Genomic DNA, 23,871 nt, shown 5'->3' on the forward strand with positions numbered 1-23,871 from the left:
TGTCTATGCGCTCAGAAGTTGCTCCTGGCTTGGGGGACCATATGGGACACCGGGGGATCGAACCACGGTCCGTCCAAGGCTAGCGCAGGCAAGGCAGGCACCTTACCTCTAGCGCCACCGCCCGGCCCTTGTTTTTTTTTTTTCTTAAGGGATATTTGCAAAGGTGTTTGTGTGTGTGTCATCTGCATCTAAGGGGAGTTACAGACCTGGCCTGGTCTCCTCACTTTATTCTAAGGCCCAGAAATGAGCAGGGACTCATATATAGGGATTAGAATTTAGGTGTTTGAACATCCCCACTCAGGAAGTACCCTCAGATCATACACCAGCTCAACATTACCAAACAGGACCTGCAGATAGCTCTTGCCTCTGTTTCCCTCCTGCCAGGCAAGCTTGTGATCCAACATAACTGCAGCCATTCACACACCTGGCTCAGCAGCTGCCTGGTCACCCCATCTCCACAATTAGGACACCCCATTTCCAGTGCAGGTCAGATCTAACTTTTGGAAAGTTCAAGAAGGTCCCAAGCTGTCCCTGAACAAAGCAGAATCAGGACTGGAGCCTGGGCAGGTCTGTATGGGTCAGAGCTGGGGATTCAGCACCGCTGCACACCCAGCCAGGCCTTCAAGGCAGACTTGGCCAACCCAGTCTTGGAACAAAAAACTGAGCTTCAGTTACCTGTTCCAGGTTGCGAAACCCACTAGTAAGCAACAAAACTGGGCCCCAAAAACTCTGAGGGAGTTAGTGCTCTGAGTGGGGATGGAAACCAGGTAGGTACTCAAGGAGCAAGGATGTGGGGCCCACTCAGGAGACAGGGTGCTCTGTGTTCTGGACTCCAGATGGGACTGAAGAGATAGAGCTCTCCTCCCCACGTCCAGGGGTGTACCACTGGGTTTGTTCTGGGGCAAGGACTGAGTTGGGCTTTTTGCATTGTGTTTGTTTGGGGACTACACCAGGCGGTGCTCTGAGGGGTTACTGGCTCTACACTCAGCAATTACTCCTAGTAGTGTTTGGGAGACAATATGGGTTGCTGGGGATCAAAACTAGATCAGCTGGTTGCTAAAGCTAACACCCTACCCAACCCTTTCTCTCGGGCCTATAGGTTTGCGTTTCTCAATGGTGGTAATAAGAAACAATTCACATCACGTTGTAACTAGATTAAGGCAGACCTCAGTGGCATTGGGTATATCCATGTGGTGCTATATCCCTTCGTGCTCCATCCAAAACTTTCCCCCAAAAAAATCCCCAGATCTCTGGTGCCTCCTCCCCAGCCTTGACTCTCCCACCCATCCTGCTTTTCTCTCCCATGAGCTTGACTAAACAGTTCCTGGAGGGCCCGGAGAGATAGCACAGTGGCGTTTGCCTTGCAAGCAGCCGATCCAGGACCTAAGGTGGTTGGTTCGAATCCCGGTGTCCCATATGGTCCCCCGTGCCTGCCAGGAGCTATTTCTGAGCAGACAGCCAGGAGTAACCCCTGAGCAATGCTGGGTGTGGCCCAAAAACAAAAACAAAAAACAGTTCCTGGGTGAGGCAGTTCAGCAAAGATCAGTTTATGCATTGCTGTTCTATGCAGGGCTCCTACATTCCCTGTGAAACTTAGCAGCCTTAGCACCCTAGGGGCTAAAATCTAGAGATTGAAGAGTAGACCCAAAAAGTAGAACAATAAGGTTCTTGTGTTTTGTTTTTTTTTCTTGACTCACTCACCAGAGATAAACACTTGGATTTGTTCTGTCATTACGCCACTTTGGGGGGGGGGGGTAGGAGGGCCACACCTGGTTACTACTAACTTTGTGCTTAGAAACTACTCCTGGAAGGCCCAGGGGACCATATGGGAGGCCGGGAATTGAACCCCGGTTGGCTGCATGCAAAGCTGTAAAATAAAATCCATGAGTTGGGAGATCACTCCCCATGCCTGGGTGAGAGGCTTGAAGCAGAGTCGCTTGCACGAAATAATCCAAACCAGGCTGAGGGTGAAACACGTGTAGTCTGGTAATCTTCTACCTCGTATCAAGAGCAAGCTGACTGCAAGAATTGTCCTTTTTATTGAGTACAGAGACCACCCCCAGTAGGGGAATAAGGACAAAGTAAGGACAGATAGTTCAGGCTGTCCTGCGCCAGTCCTGCCCAGGTTTAATGTAAGACAATCTGTTTTGGGATAAAAAACAAGTTGTAAACAAATTGTAAAAACAAAGAAACCAGGAATGATCTTTGTTTTAGGAAAAACAAGATATAATCTAACACAAAACAAACACCCCACCCCCTGTGCTATTGCTCCAACCTTTATATCACTTTTTTTTTTTTTTGGTTTTTTGGCCACACTCGGTGACATTCAGGGGTTACTCCTGGCTATGCACTCAGAAATCGCCCCTGGCTTGGGAGGACCATGTGAAACACCGGGGATCAAATCCAGGTTCATCCTAGGTCAGCCACATGCAAGGCAAATGCCCTACTGCTTGTGCCACCACTCTGGCCCCCCTGTGTCACTTTTTCTTTTGGGATGCTTGGGGCTTACTTCTGGTTCTGTACTCAGGAATCACTCCTGTCAGTGTTTGGGGGACCATAAAGGAGCCAGAGATCAAACCCAGGCCAGAAAACACCCTCCATCCCTGTCTACACCATTTGGAACAATTTCTGTTCCTGACCTGCTCTCAGTTTACATAGGGACAGAGCCAGCAGTGGCCCCATCAGTTCTGGTGACAGTTCTGATTTCCTTTGTCCCCCTTCCCTTTCCTTCCCTTCCCTCTATCACTGTTGTTTCTCATCACTGGTGTCTGTTCTTTCAGGATACATACACGTTTAGCTATGGTGCTCACCAGGTCCACACGATCTTTTTGGTGGTCCACACACTCTTTTGCTTAACACTTCTGGATGGATTGGGTCCAGGAATCCCAAATGCCAGAGCCATCAAGGACCACATGCCATGCATGTGGTCAGCACCAAGGATCAAACTCATGGCCTTGTACTTCAAAGCCAGGTGCTTTTGCCACAAGCCATCTACAGCCCCTCTGTTTTCAGTGTCAAAGGACCTCCACATGGTTCCTACAGCTACTGGATGGTTTTTAGTTTGCTCTGTGTATGTGTGTGTGTGTGTGTGTGTGTGTTGGGATTTTTAGGGGGTTTTGTTGTTTTGTTTTTGTTTTGGGGCCTCACTTGGGAGTGTTTAAGAATAAATTCCTTAACAGACGAATGGCTAAAGAAACTGGTACATATACACAATGGAATATTATGCAGCTGTCAGGAGAGATGAAGTCATGAAATTTTCCTATACATGGATGTACACGGAATCTATTATGCTGAGTGAAATAAATCAGAGAGAGAGAGAAAAACGCAGAATGGTCTCACTCATCTATGGGTTTTAAGAAAAATGAAAGACATTCTTGCAATAATAATTTTCAGACACAAAAGAGAAAAGAGCTGGAAGTTCCAGCTCACCTCAGGAAGCTCACCACAAAGAGTAATGAGTTTAGTTAGAGAAATAACTACATTTTGAACTGTCCTAATAATGAGAATGTATGAGGGAAATGAAGAGCCTGTTTAGAGTACAGGCGGGGGTCGGATGGGGAGGAGGGAGACTTGGGACATTGGTGATGGGAATGTTGCACTGGTGATGGGCGGTGTTCTTTACATGACTGAAACCCAAACACAATCATGTATGTAATCAAGGTGTTTAAATAAAAAAAAAAGAATAAATTCCTGAGGCTGGAGTGATAGCACAGTGGTAGGGCATTTGCCTTGCATGGGGCCAACCCAGGACCCCACCCCACAAAAAAATAGAATCAATCCCTAGCAGGCTTAGGGGACCGTATGGGGCACTGGGGTCAAAAGCTGGTCGACCACAAGTGAAAGAAGAAACGCTCTCCCCATTGTGCTGTAGCTCCATCCCCTGCTGAATACTTTTCCATTCTGGACAGTATTCTTTTGGTTGGTTGGTTGGTTGGTTGGTTGGTTGGTTGGTAGACACCCAGTGGCATTCAGGGGTTTCTCCTGGCTCTGCCTTCAGAAATCACTCCTGGCAGACTCAGGGGATCATATGAGATGCCAGGAATCAAACCCCAGTCTGTCTGGGTGGGATTGGCCATGTGCAAGGCAAAAGCCCTGCCACTGTGCTATTTCTGTGGCCCCTGAACAGTGTCCTGAGGCTTTTTCTCACACCACCAGCTCCTCCTGAAAGCAGCATGATGCTTACTGTTTTGTGTTTGTGTTATAGCCACATAATGGTGAGATATATTGTGTACTAGCTGTTTTTTCTGCATTTTGTTGAGAGAGTGGAGGGGGCTGGGATTGGACCCACCCGGCCATAGTGTTCGGAGTTTACCTGGCTGTCTGCTCAGGGATCACTCATGGCAGAGCTCAGTGGACCCTCTAGGAAGCGACTAAGTACAAAGCAAAAGGATAGCCCTGTTCAGTCTTTCTTGCTTTCCCTCTCATTTGTACAACTATTATTATATAAGATCTTCTCCGGATCTTCTCCTTGGGGTTCCTTGATCTAAGGTCCAGACACTCCCCAGCATTTCAAAACTGGAGCATAAGTTGTCCTCACCAAGTTATGCCTGTGGCTGCACCTGGACCCCCAAAGACCTGGTCGCCCACACAGGAAACATGCCAGATACAGTTATACATGGAAAAAAACAGGGAGAGGGGCTCAGAGGAGCCCCAGGCCTGCTCCCCCATGGGTCTGTGACTTGGAAACAGACACTTCCACATCCCCAGACCTGGACCTGCTTCCTGCCCATTTGAGGGGACGCTGTTAAGTCTTCACTGCCTCAAAGTGGGGACCCTGAGGCAACTGGGCCTGGGAAAGGCTGCAGCAGGAGCCAAACCTCTGAATTTGTCAAGATTTTAAAAGCCCAGCGAGAACAGGGCGGCTCCGCGGCTTCTTAGTAACACACGTGGGCGATCTCGGAGCTCAAGTTCATGGGAACAAATTGAATTATGGGGGTGGCAGCTCTGCCACTTGCAACCAGGGATTGTTTGAAATCCTTTTAGAGGAAAATTAAAATATTTCCCGGAGAGTAATAAAATGCCAGGGGGGTTTTGTAGGCATAACTGCTCGGCTCTCCCGGGCACATAAGTAATTAGACGTTTTTATTTAAGTGCCTCATGTTGTCATTTCTCTTTCATTAGCAGAGGGTGGAGAAAAGCTAGTGTGAAGGGAAAAAAATGCATAAAACTCTGGAAATTACCAGAAGGTTCATTATACAATAGTGAAAGGGGAAAATATATATATAGAATGAAAAGACAATCAACAAATTGGGTTTAGCAGTGTGCCATGACAGCATTCTGTGAGGAAAAAGCCTGGTGCCTTGAAGAGCTTTCTAGGATGTCAAAAATGGGGTGCTGGGGCTAGAGCGGTGGTGCAGGTGATAGGGCGTTTGCCTTGCATGTGGCTGACGCAGGATGGATCTTAGTTCAATTCCCAGCATCCCATATGGTCCCCCAAGTCAGGAGCAATTTCTAAGTGCAGAGCCAGGAGTAACCCCTGAGCGTCACTGATTGTGGCCCCCCAAAAATGGGGGTGCTGTCAGCCCTTTGCTCTCAGGAAAGCTCCCACAAAAAAGCGGGGATCCCTCCCAGTCCCCAATGCCAGAGATGAGGTTCGTCAGGATATGACTGTGGGACCATGTTCTGAGCTGCCTCCCCTTCTGAGAATGGGGGGGCAGAGGCTACGCTGGAGGCTTCTATGGCTGCAGCGTCTGCGTTTCACAGATGGGGAAACTGAGGAATCTTTATTGTCCAATCCTTGAACTTGGGGTCTCAAGGCTGTCACGAGGGCTGGACATGAGCCAGGTTCATAAATGGGCCTTTGCAGCCTCTTCCCCAGAACCCCTTTTCCCTTCTTCCTGTCTGCCCTGCTGTTGTGAGCAATAGAAGAGAGGCAATGGGCCAGAGATTGGGGGTTCAGGCCAAGTGGGGCTGAGGGTTAAGGACAGTCATGAATGAGGGGACGCAGGCACAGTCACGGGCGTGGGTTCCCTCTGTAATCTCTCGAGATTTCTCACTCACTGTGTGTGACCAGGATGTGTGGGCACCATGTATGTGGGCGCAGCATGGGCCTCAATTGGGAATACCTGTAGCTGCCTTTGCCAAGTCCCCACAGCCTTTGGGGTTCTGGGAGCATAGGAGAGCATCTCTTTCCTGCAGGGAGCCCCACACCCGCATTCCCAGCCTGAGGTCCCAAGATGGCGAGTAGGACTTGGCCTGGAAGGCAGCACAGCAAAAGCAGGACCAAGGCACAGAGGCAGGAAGCTGTTCTCATTGGCACAGGAGGAAATGGGAGGCAATGGACAGGGTTCACGAGTCACTCGGGTCCCCACAGGCAGCACAGACAGAGGGCCAGCCCTTAGCAGGTGCTGGAAGAGCACTGCCAAGTGAGCAAACAAAGAGTGGCTATAGGAAAGTACAGAGGACATCATCCACATCCAAACTAGAATATGTCCTCCCTCTCTCCCTTCTCTCTGTCTCTCCTTTCTCTTCTCCATTTCTGTCTGTCATTGTCTCTCTGTATCTGTCTGTCCTCTCTTTCTATTTTTGGGTTTTTTTGGTCACACCCGGCAACATTCAGAGATCGCTCCTGGCTCTATGCTCAGAAACTGCTCCTGGCAGGCTTGGGGGAACATATGGGATGCTGGGGTTTGAACCACCATCCTTCTGCATGCAAAGCAAACACTCTACCTCCATGCTACCTCTTCGGTCCTCTGTCTGTCCTCTTCTCTCTCTCCCTCACTCACTCATTCTTCCTTAATAAAACTATTGACTTCACTGAAAACAGCAGAGTGAGGGAAAACCCAGGGCAAAAATGTGACTCCACAGTAGAAGGCTGTCTTGAGGGGCTGGAGCCATGGCGCAAGGCATTTGCCTTGCACGCGCCAACCTAGGATGGACTGTGGTTCGATTCCCCAGTGTCCGTATGGTCCCCCAAGCCAGGAGCAATTTCTGAGCTCATAGCCAGGAGTAACCCCTGAGCGTCACTGGGTGTGTCCCAAAAACAAAAACAAAACAAAAGAAGGCTATCTCACTTGTGCAAAGCCGTGTACCCCAGCACCACACAGAAGGGCTGAGAATGGGGACAGACAAGCACCATAAACACGGTGGCTCTGAATGCTGTTTTAGTTATGAGTAATGCAGGTCATGAACTGTTTCCTGGAGGCTGGAGAAATAGGACACAGGGAGGGCATTTGCTTTGTACACAGATAACCTAAGTTTGATCTCCAGCACCATGTAAAGTCCCCTAAGTACCACCAGGAGATTCCTAACCGCAGAGCCAGGAGTAAGCCATGATTGGCAAGTCAGGAGTTAGCCAAAACTAGCTGGTTATGATTTAAACTAGAAGACTTGTGGCCCCAGAACAAACATTGGTTTGTTCTGACCATATTTCCTTCCTCACCATTTATGCAATATTTTTCTTTTTTGGTTTTTGGGTCACACCTGGCAGCGCACAGGGATTACTCCTGGCTCTACACTCAGAAATCGCTCCTGGCAGGCTCGGGGAACCATATGGGATGCTGGGATTTGAACCACCATCCATCCTGGTTTGGCTGAATGCAAGGCAAACGCCCTACCACTGTGCTATCTCACCAGCCCCATTTATGCAATTTTCATCTGTGGCTTCCTGAGAATAATCTGTTGGGGGAAAAAAACCGACATAAATTGCCACCATTGGTCCAACTTAGAAAAACAATATTTGGGCCCGGAGAGATAGCACAGCGGCGTTTGCCTTGCAAGCAGCCGATCCAGGACCAAAGGTGGTTGGTTCGAATCCCGGTGTCCCATATGGTCCCCCGTGCCTGCCAGGAGCTATATCTGAGCAGACAGCCAGGAGTAACTCCTGAGCACTGCCGGGTGTGGCCAAAAGAAAAAAAAAAGAAAGAAAGAAAAAAAGAAAAGGAAAGGAAAGAAAAACAATATTTGGGCCAGAGTGATAGCACAGTGGTAGGGCATTTGCCTTGCACACGGCCGACTCGAGACAGACCCTGATTTGATCCCCAACATCCCAAATGGTCCCAGAGCCTGCTAGGAGTGATTTATGCACACACAGTCAGGAGTAACCCTCAAGACAGCCTTGGTGTTAACCTTCCCACACACGCTGACTGACCAATTCATAAGCAGTGAGTGAAGACTATTGTGAAGATAACATGCTAAGATAAAATGCTTGGAATGACAGAAAACTGAAGGCCAGGGAGAAACAGGGAGGTGCATCAGTGACTACATGTATGAACGAAGGTGGCACACATCGCAGATGTCATATGAAGTGATGACCCTGCTGTCCACGATACCACTGGTCAAAACTCAAGGTCACATGAAAACACAGGAGAGCATGTAAAACTCGTCATATCTGTGTACAGTGTGTTGGGTTGTGTGCATCAGAACTTGGGGTTATGCCATTGCCCCCCAGAGCTAAATCCCAGAGACACTGGATGAGGGTTTTGTTCTGTATCTCTCTGAAGCATTTTCTCCGTGCTTGTGAAACTATAAGGGTATAGAAAGTTAAAACACAAAACAAAACCCAGCAGCTTTTACTCAGGGAAATCTGAGCTGTGTGTCTATATACTTTAGTTGTATACTTTAGCCGAGTTCCATGCTAATATACAGTGTGCTCCATCACTTTCTGTATACAGATGGCAAGACAAAAGGTAAACCTGTGTCTGCTTGCATGCACAGGGATGGCTAAGGTCTGATCTCTATCACTGCATCATAAATCCTCCCCAAACTGCTCTGTGAAGCTGAAGATGGAGGGGGAAGCACTGCTGGGGAAGCCATACCCCCAAAAAATTTTAATGAAAAAGTTACAGCACAGACAGGGGGGATAGAGAAATAATACAGCAGAAAAGGCTCTTGCTTTGTATATGGTCTAATCGTCAGTATCCCACATGGTCCCCCAAACACCACCAGAAGTGGTGTTGTCCCTAAGAACCACCAGGTTGCCTGGCTAAAGAATTAAAGTAAATAAATAAATAAAATAAACACAGGATCACAAGTAATATCAGATTGAAGTGAGAGGTTCATTTTTATTTGAGGGATCACTCTTAACAGGGTGAGGGGACCATATTGGGTGCTGGGGATTGAACCTGGATTGGTCACATGCCAAGCAAGAACCTGAACCCTGCATTATCCACTCACCACCTCCCTCAGTGCCTCGTTTTCCCAAACTAATCTTGTGTGCCTCCTCTTCTCCTGTTGCAGGCCTAGCTATAGAGGGAAGTGGGGGAGCCTGGCCTCCAGGTGGTATTCCTGGGGCAAGAGGACTAGGCCCAGGGAGCAACCCCTCTCTCACTCTCTCTCTCTCCCTGCAGCCCCCAGAGAAGGAGGGCGGCCTGCCCCGACAGGTGGGCAACAAGACGGAGTGTGGGCTGCTTGGCTTCGTCTTGGATCTGAAGCAGGACTACGAGCCCGTGCGGAGCCAGATGCCAGAGGAGAAGCTGTACAAGGTGTACACCTTCAACTCGGTGCGCAAATCCATGAGCACCGTGATCAAGCTGCCCGATGAGAGCTTCCGCATGTACAGCAAGGGGGCCTCGGAGATCGTGCTCAAGAAGTAAGCAGGATGCAGGGATCGTTCATGCCAGCAAGGGGTGCAGCATGTGGTGGGAGTGGGACACAGAAATCAAGTGTGCCAGGAGCAGGGTGCAGTATTCATGCGTGCCAGCAGAGGGCGCCACATGTGCCTGGACGCAGTACTCATGCGTGCCAGCAGGGGGCGCCGAAAGTGCCAGGGTGCAGTACTCATGCGTGCCAGCAGGGAGCGCCGAAAGTGCCAGGGTGCAGTACTCATGCATGCCAGCAGGGGGCGCCGAAAGTGCCAGGGTGCAGTACTCATGCGTGCCAGCAGGGGGCGCCAAAAGTCCCAGCGTGCAGTACTCATGCGTGCCAGCAGGGGGCGCCAAAAGTCCCAGGGTGCAGTACTCATGAGTGCCAGCAGGGGGCGCCAAAAGTGCCAGGGTGCAGTACTCATGCGTGCCAGCAGGGGGCGCCACATGTGCAGTATTCCTGTCTGCCAGAAGGGGACACATTACAGGTGCAGTATTCATGTCTGCCAGCAGGGGTGCAGCATGAGACTGGATGCAGTGTTCGTTAGTGCCAGCAGGGGGCGCAGCATGTGACAGGGTGCAGTATTCAAGAATTCCAACAGGGGTTGCCACATGTGACAGGGATGTAGTACTCATGAATGCCAGCAGGGGGCGCAGCATGTGACAGAGATGCAACATTGCAACATTCATGCTGCCAGCAGGGGGCGTAGCATGTGACATGGGTGTAGTGTCCGTTAGTGCCAGCAGGGGGCGCAGCATGTGACAGGGGTGCAGTATTCATAAGTGCCAGCAGGGGGCGCCGCAAGTGCCAGGATGCAGTACTCATGCGTGTCAGCAGGGGGCGCCGCAAGTGTCAGGATACAGTTCTCATGAGTGCCAGCAGGGGGCGCCGCAAGTGCCAGGATGCAGTACTCATGCGTGCCAGCAGGGGGCGCCGCAAGTGCCAGAATGCAGTACTCATGCGTGCCAGCAGGGGGCGTCATAAGTGCCAGGGTGCAGGATGCGTGCCAGCAGAGGGCACCACATATGCCAGGATGCAGTACTCATGAGTGCCAGCAGGGGGCGCAGCTTTGACAAGGTGCAGTATTCATGCGTGCCATCAGGGGATGCAGCATGTCACAGGAATGCAGGAATCGTGCATGCCAGCAGGGGGCCCTAGCATGTGCCAGGATGCAGTTTTCATGTGTGCCAGCAGGGGGCGCAGCATATGACAGGGTGCAGGAATCATGTCTGCCAGCAGGGCACTGACAAGCAACCTTTAAGGATGCCCTGGCACACAGAGGTAAAGCGTCCAGCACCTGTGTGCTATAATGCACACATGACTGCCTGCTGTGCAGAAACAGGCGCAAGAGGGGCACCCACAGTCCTAGTCAGGCCTGCCCTTCTCTGTCCTCTTCAGGGCTTCTCCAGGGGCCTCCCTGTCCTCCCTGTGCCCTGGGCCAGACCTGCAAACTCTCCCCCATCCCGCCCTTCAGTGCTAAGCTGGTTAATTGACTCCAAAAACCAGAACTAAGCAGATCCTCCCCCTCTTGGGGCCTCAGTTTCCCCCACTTGTACCTGTACTTGTATGATTCTCAACTGACCTTAGGTAGGATTCACCCCAGGTTGCTTTTTGAAGAGATTGTGATTCCGGGTGCTCACAGGACAAATGGAATCAGAAGCTTCTGGCTGGAGCCCCCCTTTGTTCTCCATTTGGTTTAGGATTTGCTTTTGGGGTTTGAGTTTGGGTTTTTGCAGTACTCAGGATTTACTCCTGGTTCTGCGCTCAGGATCCTGGCAGATTCGGGGATCCCACATGCAAGGCAAGCACCCTCCCCGAGTACTATCACTCAGGCCCCTCAAGCTCTATTTTAGCCGTGTGATCATTTTCCCAGATGAAATCTTGGGGAATCTCAAATCAAAGGCGCCCTGCTCCTGCTGCATGTTCTGGCCAGGTATTGCAATACCTGGCCACTTAGTTTCAAGGGGCTACACCTGACTGCATCCCAACCCAACCTGGGGCCCCTGGCCTGGACCTCACCTACCTCTCCGTGCCCTCAGGTGCTGCAAGATCCTCAACGGGGCAGGCGAACCCCGGGTCTTCCGACCCCGAGACCGGGATGAGATGGTGAAGAAGGTGATTGAGCCCATGGCATGTGACGGGCTGCGGACCATCTGTGTGGCCTACCGCGACTTCCCCTGTAGCCCTGAGCCCGACTGGGACAGTGAGAATGACATCCTTAACGACCTCACCTGCATCTGCGTGGTGGGCATTGAAGACCCTGTCCGGCCAGAGGTAGGCCCAGTGGATCTTTGGGTGGCCCATCTGGTGGAGTTTGTGCCCAGGAATGCCCTGCCACTCGCTGTCCTTCTGCTGGCCCCCAGGACAGGCACAAGGTGTCCTGCCTCAACTGCCCACCCCTAGCCTGTAGGAGCCAGGGTCTCCCCTAAAAGAGCCTACCCCCAGTATAGAGTCAGTGCAGGCCAAACTGGCCCAATAATGCATTGACATGCTTGCCTATCATGTGTCCTGGGAAAAGCTGAAAAGTTCCAGAACAGAAGAGTTTCCTCCTGAGGTTCTGTCTCAATGTGGAGAAGAGGGCTGAGAATTCTGACCCCCTGTAGCCCCTTCACGAGATGTGAAACCCTTTGGATAAGTGGCAACTAGCATTTATTTTATTATAGTTTTTGGTTTGGAAGCCACTTCATGTGATGCTCAGGGATTACTCCTGACTCTGCTCTCAAGAATCAGATGTGTAGGGTGCAGGGTCCTGAAGCCCCCCAGGGGGGCCCGGCCAGCAGGAATTAGCTGGAAAGGCTTCTCAGACGACCGCACTTCTATTTTGCTGAGTAGAAGCACAACCACACTGTAAAAAATCTGAGAGAGGTTAATAATAAAGACCCAAGGCAGCGTCTCACTGTTCAAGGGTGTCTTTATTGGCTACAGTTCCTTCTTAAATAGTGAAGGAGAAGGGGGCAGTACAAAGGTGATGTCAGTCATACTTTTGGCGCGAAGGCTCATAAGGAAGTGGGCAGTGGGCTAGGGGCTGGATGACCTTCAAGCTATGATGAACGTGCTGTTTCCATGGAAATTTCTAGTGACCTTCCAGCTGCATTCCTAATTGCTTACTATCAGGAGGTGGTGCAAGATGTGCTTGCCTCAGTGATCATGAACAGACAATGTAGCATACACTTATTGATAACAGCCTAGTTCACTCCGGAATGTGGTCTTAAGGAGTGAGGCCTAGTTTCTGATAACTGTACCAGGCAGCTTTTACTCTCCTCCGGGCTTAGAGCTAAATTATGTCCTGCAGCTACACATTCTTTTCTCTTAGCTCAAAATTTTACAGCAAGACTGCATATAGCTTTTAGGTGAAAAGCTGGGCTATGGCAGAGAGAACAGCAAAATGTCCTCAAACAAGTCAGTTCCCAACAGTAGGGGATCTTATGGGGTGCTAGGGACCAAACCTAGGTTAGCCACATGCAAAGTAAGAGCCCTACCCACTGAATTCCAGCCTCAACAACCAGCATTTTTTGTTTGTTTGTTTTGTTTTTGGGCCACACCCGGCGATGCTCAGGGGTTACTCCTGGCTGTCTGCTCAGAAATAGCTCCTGGCAGGCACGGGGGACCATATGGGACACCAGGATTCGAACCAACCACCTTTGGTCCTGGATCGGCTGCTTGCAAGGCAAACGCCGCTGTGCTATCTCTCCGGGCCCCAACAACCAGCATTTAAGGTCACAGGAGAGAGGCTAGTACAGTTAATCAAATATTTTTCAGCCCAGGGATCCCCAAAAAGAAGAGGGGAAGAAAGGCCAAGAACCATCCAATATGGCCCCAAGCCCATATCACCCCAAGCCTGGAGTGATCCCTAAGTACAGAGCCAGCAGTAATCCTGAGCACTACCAGGTGTGGCCCAAAAACAATAGAATTATAAACAAATATAAGTATTAATTATGTAATACATAAAATTAATTATATTTATATCCTAATTAGTATATGGTTTTTAATATAATTACCAATATAATTCTCAACAAAGTACCTCAAGAAAGGACACCATTCTGGGGTTGGAAACCCCAACATCCTCTGGGAGACAGAGAAGCACCCTTGTACAGTCCTGGAACTCTCTCACATGGTTTGGAGGTGTGGGCATGGGAGGCAAGTATGCAAGAGAAGAACTGAGAATGCAGCCCTGGGACTGCTGCTCAGAAGAGGGATTTAGTTCCAAAGGCACGTCCTCTGCCTGCAAAGATATTCAGCAGCAAATAACAAAGCTCCCCGTGTTATTCCAGGATTTGTCCCTTCCCATGGGTCAGATCTCTCCAGGGGCAGATCTGTGTTGTGTGGAATGAGCCGCCACTGTTCCCGCAGCCCAAAGATTTATGTAGTCCAAAGATTTGTCCAGCAAATCCTAAACAAATCTCAGCTCTGTACTGGACTGGGGCCTGTGGGGTGAGGCCAGGGCCTCTTGGTTTCTGATTGACAGGGCTTTCTGGTTCATGATCGACCCAGACATCAGTTATAATCACAGAAATAGGAGCAGGCAGTTATTATAATTCAAGGAAAAGGCTGCATTTTGCTGGAAACATAGATTTTTCTAAGTCAGTACCATATGTATTCTATAAATAAAATGCTTCCAGGGCAGGGGCCGAAGAGATAGCTTTGCGGTAAGGTGTTTGCATTGCATGCAGAAAATCGGTGGTTCGAATCCCGGCATCCCATATGGTCCCCTGAACCTGCCAGGAGCGATTTCTGAGCATAGAGCCAGGAATAACCCCTGAACGCTGCTAGGTGTGACCCAAAAATCAAAAAAAAAAAAATGCTTCCAGGAGCCAGAGCCATAGCACAGTGGGTAGGGCATTTCTTTGCATGCAGGCAACTGGGGTTTGATCCCTGGCATTCCATATGGCCTCTGGAGCCTGCCAGCAGTGATATCGGAGCACAGGGCCTGTAGTAACCCCTGAGAGCCACAAGATGTGCCCCCCCCCCCAAAATAAAGAATAAAAACAACAGTTTCCAGATGCAGTGCTCCAGCCAAATCTGGAAAAAAAAATAAATGCAGGAAAGTGTTCATCACTGTGTTTGCTGGAATTAAACATGAATTAAGAGCCCAGAGAGATAGCACAGCGGCGTTTGCCTTGCAAGCAGCCGATCCAGGACCAAAGGTGGTTGGTTTGAATCCCGGTGTCCCATATGGTCCCCCGTGCCTGCCAGGAGCTATTTCTGAGCAGACAGCCAAGAGTAACCCCTGAGCACCATGGGGTGTGGCCCAAAAACAAAACAAAAAAAAAAAAACATGAATTAAACAAGTAAGCATGAGTTTGTGCCACCTCAAGAGTAAGAGTTTGTTGGGGGGGATACGGGGGGGCATTTGCAAAGTCTTTTCTGGATAAGGCCAGCGATGACACATCTCAGGATGAGCCATCACAGGCATAGTGATGGCTGCCTGGGACTCAGAACTGAGGTCCATCAGAGTTTGATTAGTGATGCCTGCCTTGGGCACAGAAGGAAGAGGGAGGAAGGAGTTGGGCACCTCCTTCTATCCCCTCCCTAACACTCCCAAAGGAACTGCCTGGGCAAAGTGACTCTCTGGAAACTGAGGGCAGGGAAGGAATGCCAAGGGTATACCCACCTCCATGGTTCCCAATCCTGTGCAGGTCCCTGAAGCCATCCGCAAGTGCCAGAGAGCAGGCATCACAGTCCGCATGGTCACCGGGGACAACATCAACACAGCCCGTGCCATCGCCATTAAATGCGGCATCATCCACCCTGGGGAGGACTTCCTGTGTCTGGAGGGCAAGGAGTTCAACAGGCGCATCCGTAATGAGAAGGGAGAGGTATGGGCCGGAGAGATAGCATAGGGGTAAAGCGTTTGCCTTGCATGCAACTGACCCAGGACAGATGAGGATTCGATCTCTGACATCCCATATGGTTCCCCAAGCCTGCCAGGAGCGATTTCTGAGCCCAGAGCCAGGAATATCCCCTGAGCACCGCTAGGTGTGACCCAAAAACCAAAATCAAAAAAAAAGAAGGAAGAGGTAGACACAGAGCAGGTGGGAAGGGGGAGGTAGAGATGGGCACCAAGGGTCCTATGGGGGTGTGGGGCTGAGCAGCACAGGGGGGAGCTCCAGACCCACTGGGGGTGCATATCCTGCATATGCAGGGTGCTCCTGCATATCCCTTCCCCTCTCTGGACCTCAATGTCTCCCCCGTTCCCCCAGATCGAGCAGGAGCGGATTGATAAGATCTGGCCGAAACTTCGGGTGCTGGCCCGCTCCTCGCCCACGGACAAGCACACACTAGTCAAAGGTAAACAGACCCGGGGCTGGAGCATTAGCATATCATGGAGGGCATTTACTTTGCACACCGTGGACCTGGGTTTGATCCCCAGCATTCATATGATCCCCTGATTAACACTCCATCAGGAGTGATTATTCCTGTGTGCAGACCCTGGAGTAAGATTTAAGCACTGTCAGGTGTGGCCCAAAAATGGGGGAGTAAACAAACCAGCCCCTAGTAATAGTGTCCTGGAAAGGGTGCTGCCTAGGTTTCCTAACCCCTAACAGTCCACTCACCTCATCTTTTGCAGCCAAGGATAGGGAGATAGGATGGGAATCTCAGCAAGTTGGGTCCCTGTTCCAGCGGGGAACCTGGTCCAAAGCCAGCACCAGGGACACATGGCGAAGGGTACCCCTGGGGTATATTCAAATTGAATGTCATACACAGCTCGTCCTGTCTTAGTGTGGAAAACGGTGACACCACTCACATTCCCTTGAACCTCAGGCCTCAGAGCCTTCTAACTGGAGTTAGAGAACCCTCCCAGCATCCAGGAGCAAGCCCTCTGCACCCCATCCCTCTCCAGGCAGGCACCTCTCTGGATGAGCCCCAGTACTGGTTCTTTGGGGGGACTCAAGGCTTGGTTCAGCTCAGTCACCTACCTTTTCTGTGGTCTTTGGCTGGTCTTGGCCTCAGGCACCATCTCCCCACCTCTGCAAAATAAGCAGAGAGGGCAGGGTTTTGGCTGAATTCACCCCTAAGCATCGGGGTCCCTCTCTCACTATGCTGCCCGAAGACCTTAATGAAGGCAGATCTGGCTTAGATGAGAGAACCTTATACTCCAAAGCTGCACTTCCAACAGGAAGCCATCTCCCTCCCTGACATGCTGTCTCCAGGCTCCACACATGGCTGTTGGCTCTATGTGTTCCTGGCAGAACTGAAGGCTACACTGGGAGTAGGAGGGGACGAGGTCTCAGTCCCCTGGGCGAAAGTATCAGCAGGCAGGCCCTGAAGATGGGGTGGAGTTCAGGAAAAGGGTGGGTATTGTAGTATATGAAAAAGTTTCCATAAGATTATTCTTGGAATTGTTGTATATAAAAATATTTCCTTAGGATTGTTCTGTGACTATTGCCCCACCTAGACCTTCCAGGTGGGGGCGCTGTGGAGTTGGCAATAAATAGCTTGATGGACAGGGGAGAGGGATCCTTTTGCGAAAGCTGTTTGCAGGCTGCAAGAGGATTCTCTCGCTCGCTCTCTCTCTTTGCCCAATCTTTTACACCCTATCCTTCTTGTCTGTGTGGATTATTATTTGCTGCAGATAAATATTACCAAGGTCTCCCCCTGAAAGGGGACAAGGGGATGGGAAGTAATTTCTCATTCTGGGGACTGTTCTTGGATTCACAAATACCCAACAAAGGATTTAACAGCCCAGATACTTTACAGGTATAGGGTCAGGATGTGAATTGGGGGTACATTAAAAGTACAGATGTGAGGGGGAGTGGGAAAAAATACAGATGGGGGGCTCAGCCCCTTCTAAGAAAGAAAATGGCATTCACTGCTGAACTGGGGACTTGTGCCCAAGAAGATTGTGGGGGCCAAGATCATCTGATGGAATCTCACAATTAGCAGGCCAAGGACTGGGAGATAGAATTTCCCTGCAGGTGGAAAGGAACAGAGCAGGGAAAACCCCAAGATGGTCCAGTGGTGAGCACTGTTGGTAGATATTGGGCTGAAATGGAACTCAGGAGCTAGTAAAAGGGGAGACTTTGTGACTATGTGGATGGGGCAACCAGGAAATTGAGGCAGGCAACCATATAGGAGCAGTTGACCCTGAGGCCAGGGACAGCCCAGGCCAGATTTAGACACAACAGGACAATCATAGAGCCAGGGAAGATCTGGAGTAGATTAAGATAGGACAGGTGGTTTTACTAGGACCACAGAGAATGAATCAGGGGTTGATCAGCTTAGTATACCTGGAGCCCTGAATCAGTCTTATACCAGAAAATTTCAGTGGTAAGGTCTTCATGTACTTAGGCCAAGGCTTTTCCCTTCCATTTCCCTCACATTTTGCTGGACCTATACAAAGAAAAGCTGCCACCCACACCATTTTTACTGTATTTTTTAACTCTCATCCTTTAAAAAAAAATAAGAGCTTACTAAACTTTCTGCTAGTGCATTAATAAGTTCATCGGTGATTCAATAATTTTCAAAAATACACTTGCCACTGAACATTTTCTTTCCTTTCTCTCCCATCTCTTTAGTTTTTCTTTCAATTTTCTATTTCTTTTTTTTTTTTTAATCACGTTGCTTTTGGTCTTCCTGAAACAATTGTATTATGATCAGTCATGTCAACTATGTGATGCATTTTCATCAATAGATAAAAAATATTTAAAAAAAGAAGATAGAGGATAGGTGGGGTGTGCCCAGGTGGGGGCCAGTACCCAGACCCCCCATAATTGCTGGAAATGGGGCAGGCAAAGCCAATAGGGCACAGGGTAAAGACATGGGAGGCGGTGTGGGCCCAGTGTCAGGTCTCTCAAGATAGCAAAGTGCCTTGGCTGGGCTCTGAGTTTACCCGAATTCTCCAGGAATCATTGACAGCACCCACACGGAGCAACGGCAGGTGGTGGCAGTCACCGGGGATGGCACGAACGACGGCCCTGCTCTCAAGAAGGCGGATGTGGGCTTCGCCATGGTAGGAGCAGCCCCGGGTCTGTGCGATTCCAAGCCAGGGTCTTGGGGAGCAAGGGCACTGCCTCCTTACTGGCTATGCTCTCTGCCACCCACTGTGCACACCTTTGGTGCCAACACTCAGGAGGCTCAGCCTGGGCACGGGGGCTTCCTGGAAGGGTTCAGGAAACTCCTGGCAGTAATGCGTCTGCAAGAAGGGTGTCTGCGTATCACAGAATTGAGTTGCACATGGTGTGTGTGGTGTAGAGCCAGAGCATGAGGCACCGTGTGTATGGCTGTGTGTGAGCACGAGTAGGATCCTAAGTATGAGATTTGAGCCTGAATGAGCGTCTGAATGTCTGTGTCTGAACATGAATGCTGATATGTGCATTCATAAGCATGGTCACGAGTGTGGCCATGAATGAAGGTATGAGAGCGCATGAAAATGTGAGGAGATGAGTGCATAAGCATGATCAGGAGTGTGACCACTAGCATACGCACCTTTGTGTTGGTGCTCGCGTGCATGAGGTGGGCTGTCTCGTGCATCGTGCCAAACGGTACGTATGAGTGCCCAGGTAAGCGCGGACATGTATGATGCTTTTGTGCGCATGGAAATGTGTGTGGCCCACCCGTGAGTGTAAGATGTGTGCCTGCGTATAGGAATGTGTGTCCCTATGTTCAGAGGAGGGTGTAGAACATAAATGCACATGATATCATGTATGCTCAGACTTGTGCATGTCAGGAGTTGAGTGTTCAGGGCAGATGCCACCAGGCTACAGGGGACAGTCCCTAGTTCTGTGAATCTGGGGAAGTTGTGAAAACATGTGGCTGGAGACAATCATCTCTCCTCCCCCATGCTATTCTGCCCTGTCCCCATTGCTGTTCTGTCCCCATGTGCCACCCACCCCATTCCCACCCTGACGACCTATCTCAACAGGGCATCGCGGGTACTGATGTAGCCAAGGAGGCCTCCGACATCATCCTCACGGACGACAACTTTAGCAGCATCGTCAAGGCAGTCATGTGGGGTCGCAACGTGTACGACAGCATCTCCAAGTTCCTGCAGTTCCAGCTGACAGTCAACGTGGTGGCTGTGATCGTGGCTTTTACGGGCGCCTGCATCACGCAGGTGGGTCCGGGACCAGTAAACAGGGCAAACTCCAGCTCTGCTTTCCTCTGCAAATGCCTCCCCAGGGCCAGGAGCTGCAGACAGGGTGCAGGAAATGGAGCTCGAGAGGGGGTATAGGTCACTCCAAATGGGAGGGAACTGCCGGCCCTGCCCAGGGCTTTGACAGCTTCCTAGGAATGGAGAAGGAAAGTTCTGCCTACACCACAGTTCTACCACACACACCTCCCAAGATCAGAGTCCTGCCTTTGGAGCTGAGCCACCAACTCAGCTGAGCTCAGTACCTGCCACCTGGGGAGTCTTCTTCCTGCCTGATCTGTGGACGAGAAGCTCCCTCTGGCGGAGAATTGGGGCACAGTCCCTGAGGAAAGCCCTTATGGGTGCCCAGAACACTGTAATTTGCCCACAACCTTCCACAGGTGCTGGTGATGGGTTCTGCCACTGGGGCCTAAGGGACAAGCAGGAGAAAGAGTTCAGGAAGGGAGCATGGAGGAGGGAAACAAGTAGGCATGCGGAATGCAGACTGAAAGTAGGGCAGTTGACTCAGTCAGGCCATCTGGCATGTGGACTTCCTAGAGGAGGTGTTCCCAGGTTGTCGGGGGGGGGGGGGGGGTGAGACAGAGCCATGGGCAAGTCTGTGATAGATAGAGCAGAGAGGCAGACCAGGGACTAGGACTAGGACTAGGAAGCACAAGACCCTAAATTCCATCCCCAGCACAGCAGGGCCTGAGACCCCAAGCACAGCCGGGAGGGCCACATAAACAAGCAAAAGTCAGGGGAGTCAGGGCCTTGAGGGGAAATGGGGAGGATCCTTCTAGGAGCAGATGAGAGAGATCAGGGTACAAGAGGTACAGTGGGCAAAGGCATCCCTGGATTTAGACATGGCGAGCCATGTCCTAGAAGATAAGTAGGGACAGTGGCATGGACAGGACCATCCACCACTATTGTGACAGCTCAGACAGGTGATATGGGATGAAATTGTTCCAAGGTCCTCTCAGAGCAGGACAGGGATCTCCTCAAAGCAGAATAGGGGTCTCCACAGAGCAGGATGGGGGTCCCCTCAGAGAATGATGGAGTCTCCATAGAGCCAATTGGGGGTATCATAGCCAAATGAGGGAGGTCACACAGGAAGCTTTACTGGCAAGCACTATCCCTACTGAGAAAATCTTCTCTTTTGGGAATCCTGAGGAAACCCAGACCAGGATCAAGTGGGCCAGGCCAAAGCCATCAAAGCTGAGTGCTGTGGAGAAGGGTTGTGGGGTCGAGGGCAGAGCCAGAAGGGTAGGTCTGTGAGAGGAAGAGAGGGGCGTTCTGGCCTGGCCAAGAAGAGCAGCCATGGGACCTGGAGACTCAGCTCTCTTCTTGGGGCAACAGGGGCAGTGGGTGATTGTCTTGTGAGGACCCCAGAGAACCTGCCTCACGCTTTGGGGCACCCCAGGCCAGAAGCCGCTGCACCCTGTCACCCCTTCCCGGGCCGGCCCTGTCCACAGGATTCGCCGCTGAAGGCCGTGCAGATGCTGTGGGTGAACCTTATCATGGACACCTTCGCCTCCCTGGCTTTGGCCACTGAGCCCCCCACTGAGACCCTGCTGCTGAGGAAGCCATATGGCCGCAACAAGCCCCTCATCTCCCGCACCATGATGAAGAACATTCTGGGCCACGCCGTCTACCAGCTGACGCTCATCTTCACACTGCTCTTTGTTGGTGCGTGGTCCCCTGGGGTACCTGGGACCACCCCAAAACCGGGGTGCCCTGCACAGTCACTGCAAAATGATACGAGTCAGAGCCAGGCTCTGAGGGGAGCAAGGTCTGAGGGGAGGTGCTAGCTCTGATGCCCCTATTCCCACTTTATTCTAACCATGGGGTGCCTTCCCCCACCTGCCCAGGGGGTCCCTGCCTACCCACCAACTCAGGCAGCACCTCTTAAGTTGGGCCTTCCATGCCCTACACGTCCCACAGCCATGGCTCAGCCAGAACCCTGAGTTCCATGGGCAGCCTTCTACAAGGAGAATTTGCCCCCTTTGTCCTGCTGGAAATTTCCACAGTGACCTCATCCTAGCCGCCTTCCATTTCTTCCACTCACAATGCCATTTCGGTGGAGAAATGTAGCCTGGGAAGCGCCCCAGAGACAGACGCATCTAATTTTGAAGTCATCCTCCTTCTCCTTCCTCAGATAACTTGGGCTCTTGCCCTGTTTTCGTGGGCCCAAGTTTAGTCACAGTCATGATCTAATTTTAGAGGTGGGAGAGAAGAGAGAGGACCCTATGAGGGGTCCCTGCCACAGAGGCCAGAACCCCGAAGCAAGCCCCTTCTCAAGACAGACTCTCATCACCAGCAGCACTTTTAGGGGATCCCAGGGCTGTGGCCTCCCTATGATGGCCAGCAGCCTAGGACTGCCTTTGTTTGTATTTCTGGCTTGGGGGTTGGAAATTGGGCCACAACCAGCTGTGCTCAAGGCTCTTGGGCACCCCCTTAGGGATATCAGGAATTGAACAGAATTGTGAAGACCATCACCAGATCTGCTGCCCGTATCTCCCTTTATAATTTGGGAATTTCTCCTTTCTTTTTTGTTTTTGTTTTGGGGCCACACCTGGTGATGCTCAGGGGTTACTCCTGGCTATGCACTCAGAAATCACTCCTGGCTTGGAGGACCATATGAGACTCCAGGGGATCAAACTGCAGTCCATCCTAGGCTAGCGCAGGCAAAACATATGCCTAACCACTTGTGCCAACGTTCCAGCCCTTAATTTGGGAGTTTTTCTGAGGAGGAGTCACCCTGACCCCCCACAATGCTCAGAGACTCAGGGTCCCCCCTCTCAGTTATTCCCAGTCAACTGAATTGGAGGTCCAAGGCCCGAATATATGGTACCACTCAGGCTGGTCTGGTGGTGCTGGGGAGTTCCTAAGCCACCCCAGCAATGTTCAGAGACCCCAGGGCCATACCTACTAGTGCTTGGGGATCCGTATGGTATGGGGGTAGAACTCAGGTTCGTCACATGCAAGGCCCATCTCCTGTCCTGCCCGTGTTCTCCGTGTGTCCTATACCTGCTGCCCTGCCACACAAACCACAGAAAACATGAACGCAGATGGTCTTCCCCAAAGGAGCAAAGGTTCTGAGTCCCAGGACTCCACTTCGTGTTCAGAGCCTGGGTACAGGGGTCCCCCATCCTATGTCTCCTTCCCCCACTACCAGCACCCCATGCTGCAGCTCAACTTCTCCCACAGGTGAGAAGATGTTCCAGATCGACAGTGGGAGGAACGCACCCTTGCACTCGCCACCCTCTGAACACTACACCATCATTTTCAACACCTTCGTCATGATGCAACTCTTCAATGAGGTCAACGCGCGTAAGATCCACGGCGAACGCAACGTCTTCGACGGCATCTTCCGAAACCCCATCTTCTGCACCATCGTGCTGGGCACCTTTGCCATCCAGGTTGCCAACCCCCTGCCCCATATGCCCTGCAAACCCCACCCCTAGGCTCTGGGGCGGCCCTGACACCCCCTTCTCCCACTCCACTGTCCTCTAGATTGTCATCGTGCAGTTTGGGGGGAAGCCTTTCAGCTGCTCCCCGCTGCAGCTGGACCAGTGGATGTGGTGCATCTTCATCGGCTTAGGGGAGCTCGTGTGGGGCCAGGTGAGTTAGGACTGGGTGGGACTGAGAGGCAAATACCTCTCAGTGTCCTAGGGATGGGCCCCACCCAACTCTGTAGCTGCCGTCTGACCCCACTAAACCCCTCATCATGGAGTGTCTGAGTTGTGGGGGCCTGGGAGGACCCACTGCCATAATTTGTACCACTAACTACATCTACTGAAATTCATTTCATACACAGTATTAGGGGGGCCAAAGTGTTAGCACAGTAGTAGGACATTTGCCTTGCAAGTTGCCGACCCAGAACCGACATTGGTTCAAATCCCAGCATCCCATATGGTCCCTGTGCCTGCCAGGAGTGATTTCTGAGCACAGAGCCAGGAGTAACCCCTGAGCACTGCCTGGTGTGGCCCCAAAACCAAAAAAAAAATCACAGTATTATGTGCTCCATGGGGGATAGTCTGGATCATTTGCCACAAAGAGAAACTCAGGGAAAGTGGCTCAGGTGGAAGAAGCAATGTCTTGCAAGGGCAGATCATGCCTAGATGCTTGTGGCCCCAAGTTCAATTTTAGAACTGATTTCCCCATCCCTACCTCCCCAGTACCTGTAGCTATAACCAGAGGGGCCTAGCAGGGCCAACACTGGCCAGCAGATCTGCAGTATCCCCCAAAAAATAATAGGAAGAAAAGAAAAAGGGAATGCA

At 51.1% G+C, this 23,871-nt stretch overlaps 2 protein-coding genes across 6 annotated transcripts in view; both read left to right on the top strand.

The window, feature by feature from the left end:
* ATP2B2 (ATPase plasma membrane Ca2+ transporting 2) overlaps positions 1–23,871 on the top strand; it is a 259,107-nt gene that overhangs the window by 221,687 nt on the left and 13,549 nt on the right. For all 5 annotated transcript variants that reach the window (XM_049766248.1, XM_049766250.1, XM_049766249.1 and 2 more), the window contains 9 exons: positions 9,288–9,529; positions 11,562–11,796; positions 15,159–15,338; positions 15,723–15,810; positions 18,366–18,472; positions 19,385–19,576; positions 21,064–21,277; positions 22,799–23,010; positions 23,105–23,212. In XM_049766248.1, the coding sequence (XP_049622205.1) occupies positions 9,288–9,529; positions 11,562–11,796; positions 15,159–15,338; positions 15,723–15,810; positions 18,366–18,472; positions 19,385–19,576; positions 21,064–21,277; positions 22,799–23,010; positions 23,105–23,212 (1,578 nt within the window). The remainder of the gene's footprint in view (positions 1–9,287; positions 9,530–11,561; positions 11,797–15,158; positions 15,339–15,722; positions 15,811–18,365; positions 18,473–19,384; positions 19,577–21,063; positions 21,278–22,798; positions 23,011–23,104; positions 23,213–23,871) is intronic.
* The window catches only part of SEC13 (SEC13 homolog, nuclear pore and COPII coat complex component), a 241,855-nt gene that overhangs the window by 190,861 nt on the left and 27,123 nt on the right, over positions 1–23,871 (top strand). The gene's annotated exons all lie outside the window — the stretch shown is intronic.

The sequence above is a fragment of the Suncus etruscus genome, chromosome 20, assembly GCF_024139225.1.
Source record: "Suncus etruscus isolate mSunEtr1 chromosome 20, mSunEtr1.pri.cur, whole genome shotgun sequence".
Taxonomy (NCBI): domain Eukaryota; kingdom Metazoa; phylum Chordata; class Mammalia; order Eulipotyphla; family Soricidae; genus Suncus; species Suncus etruscus.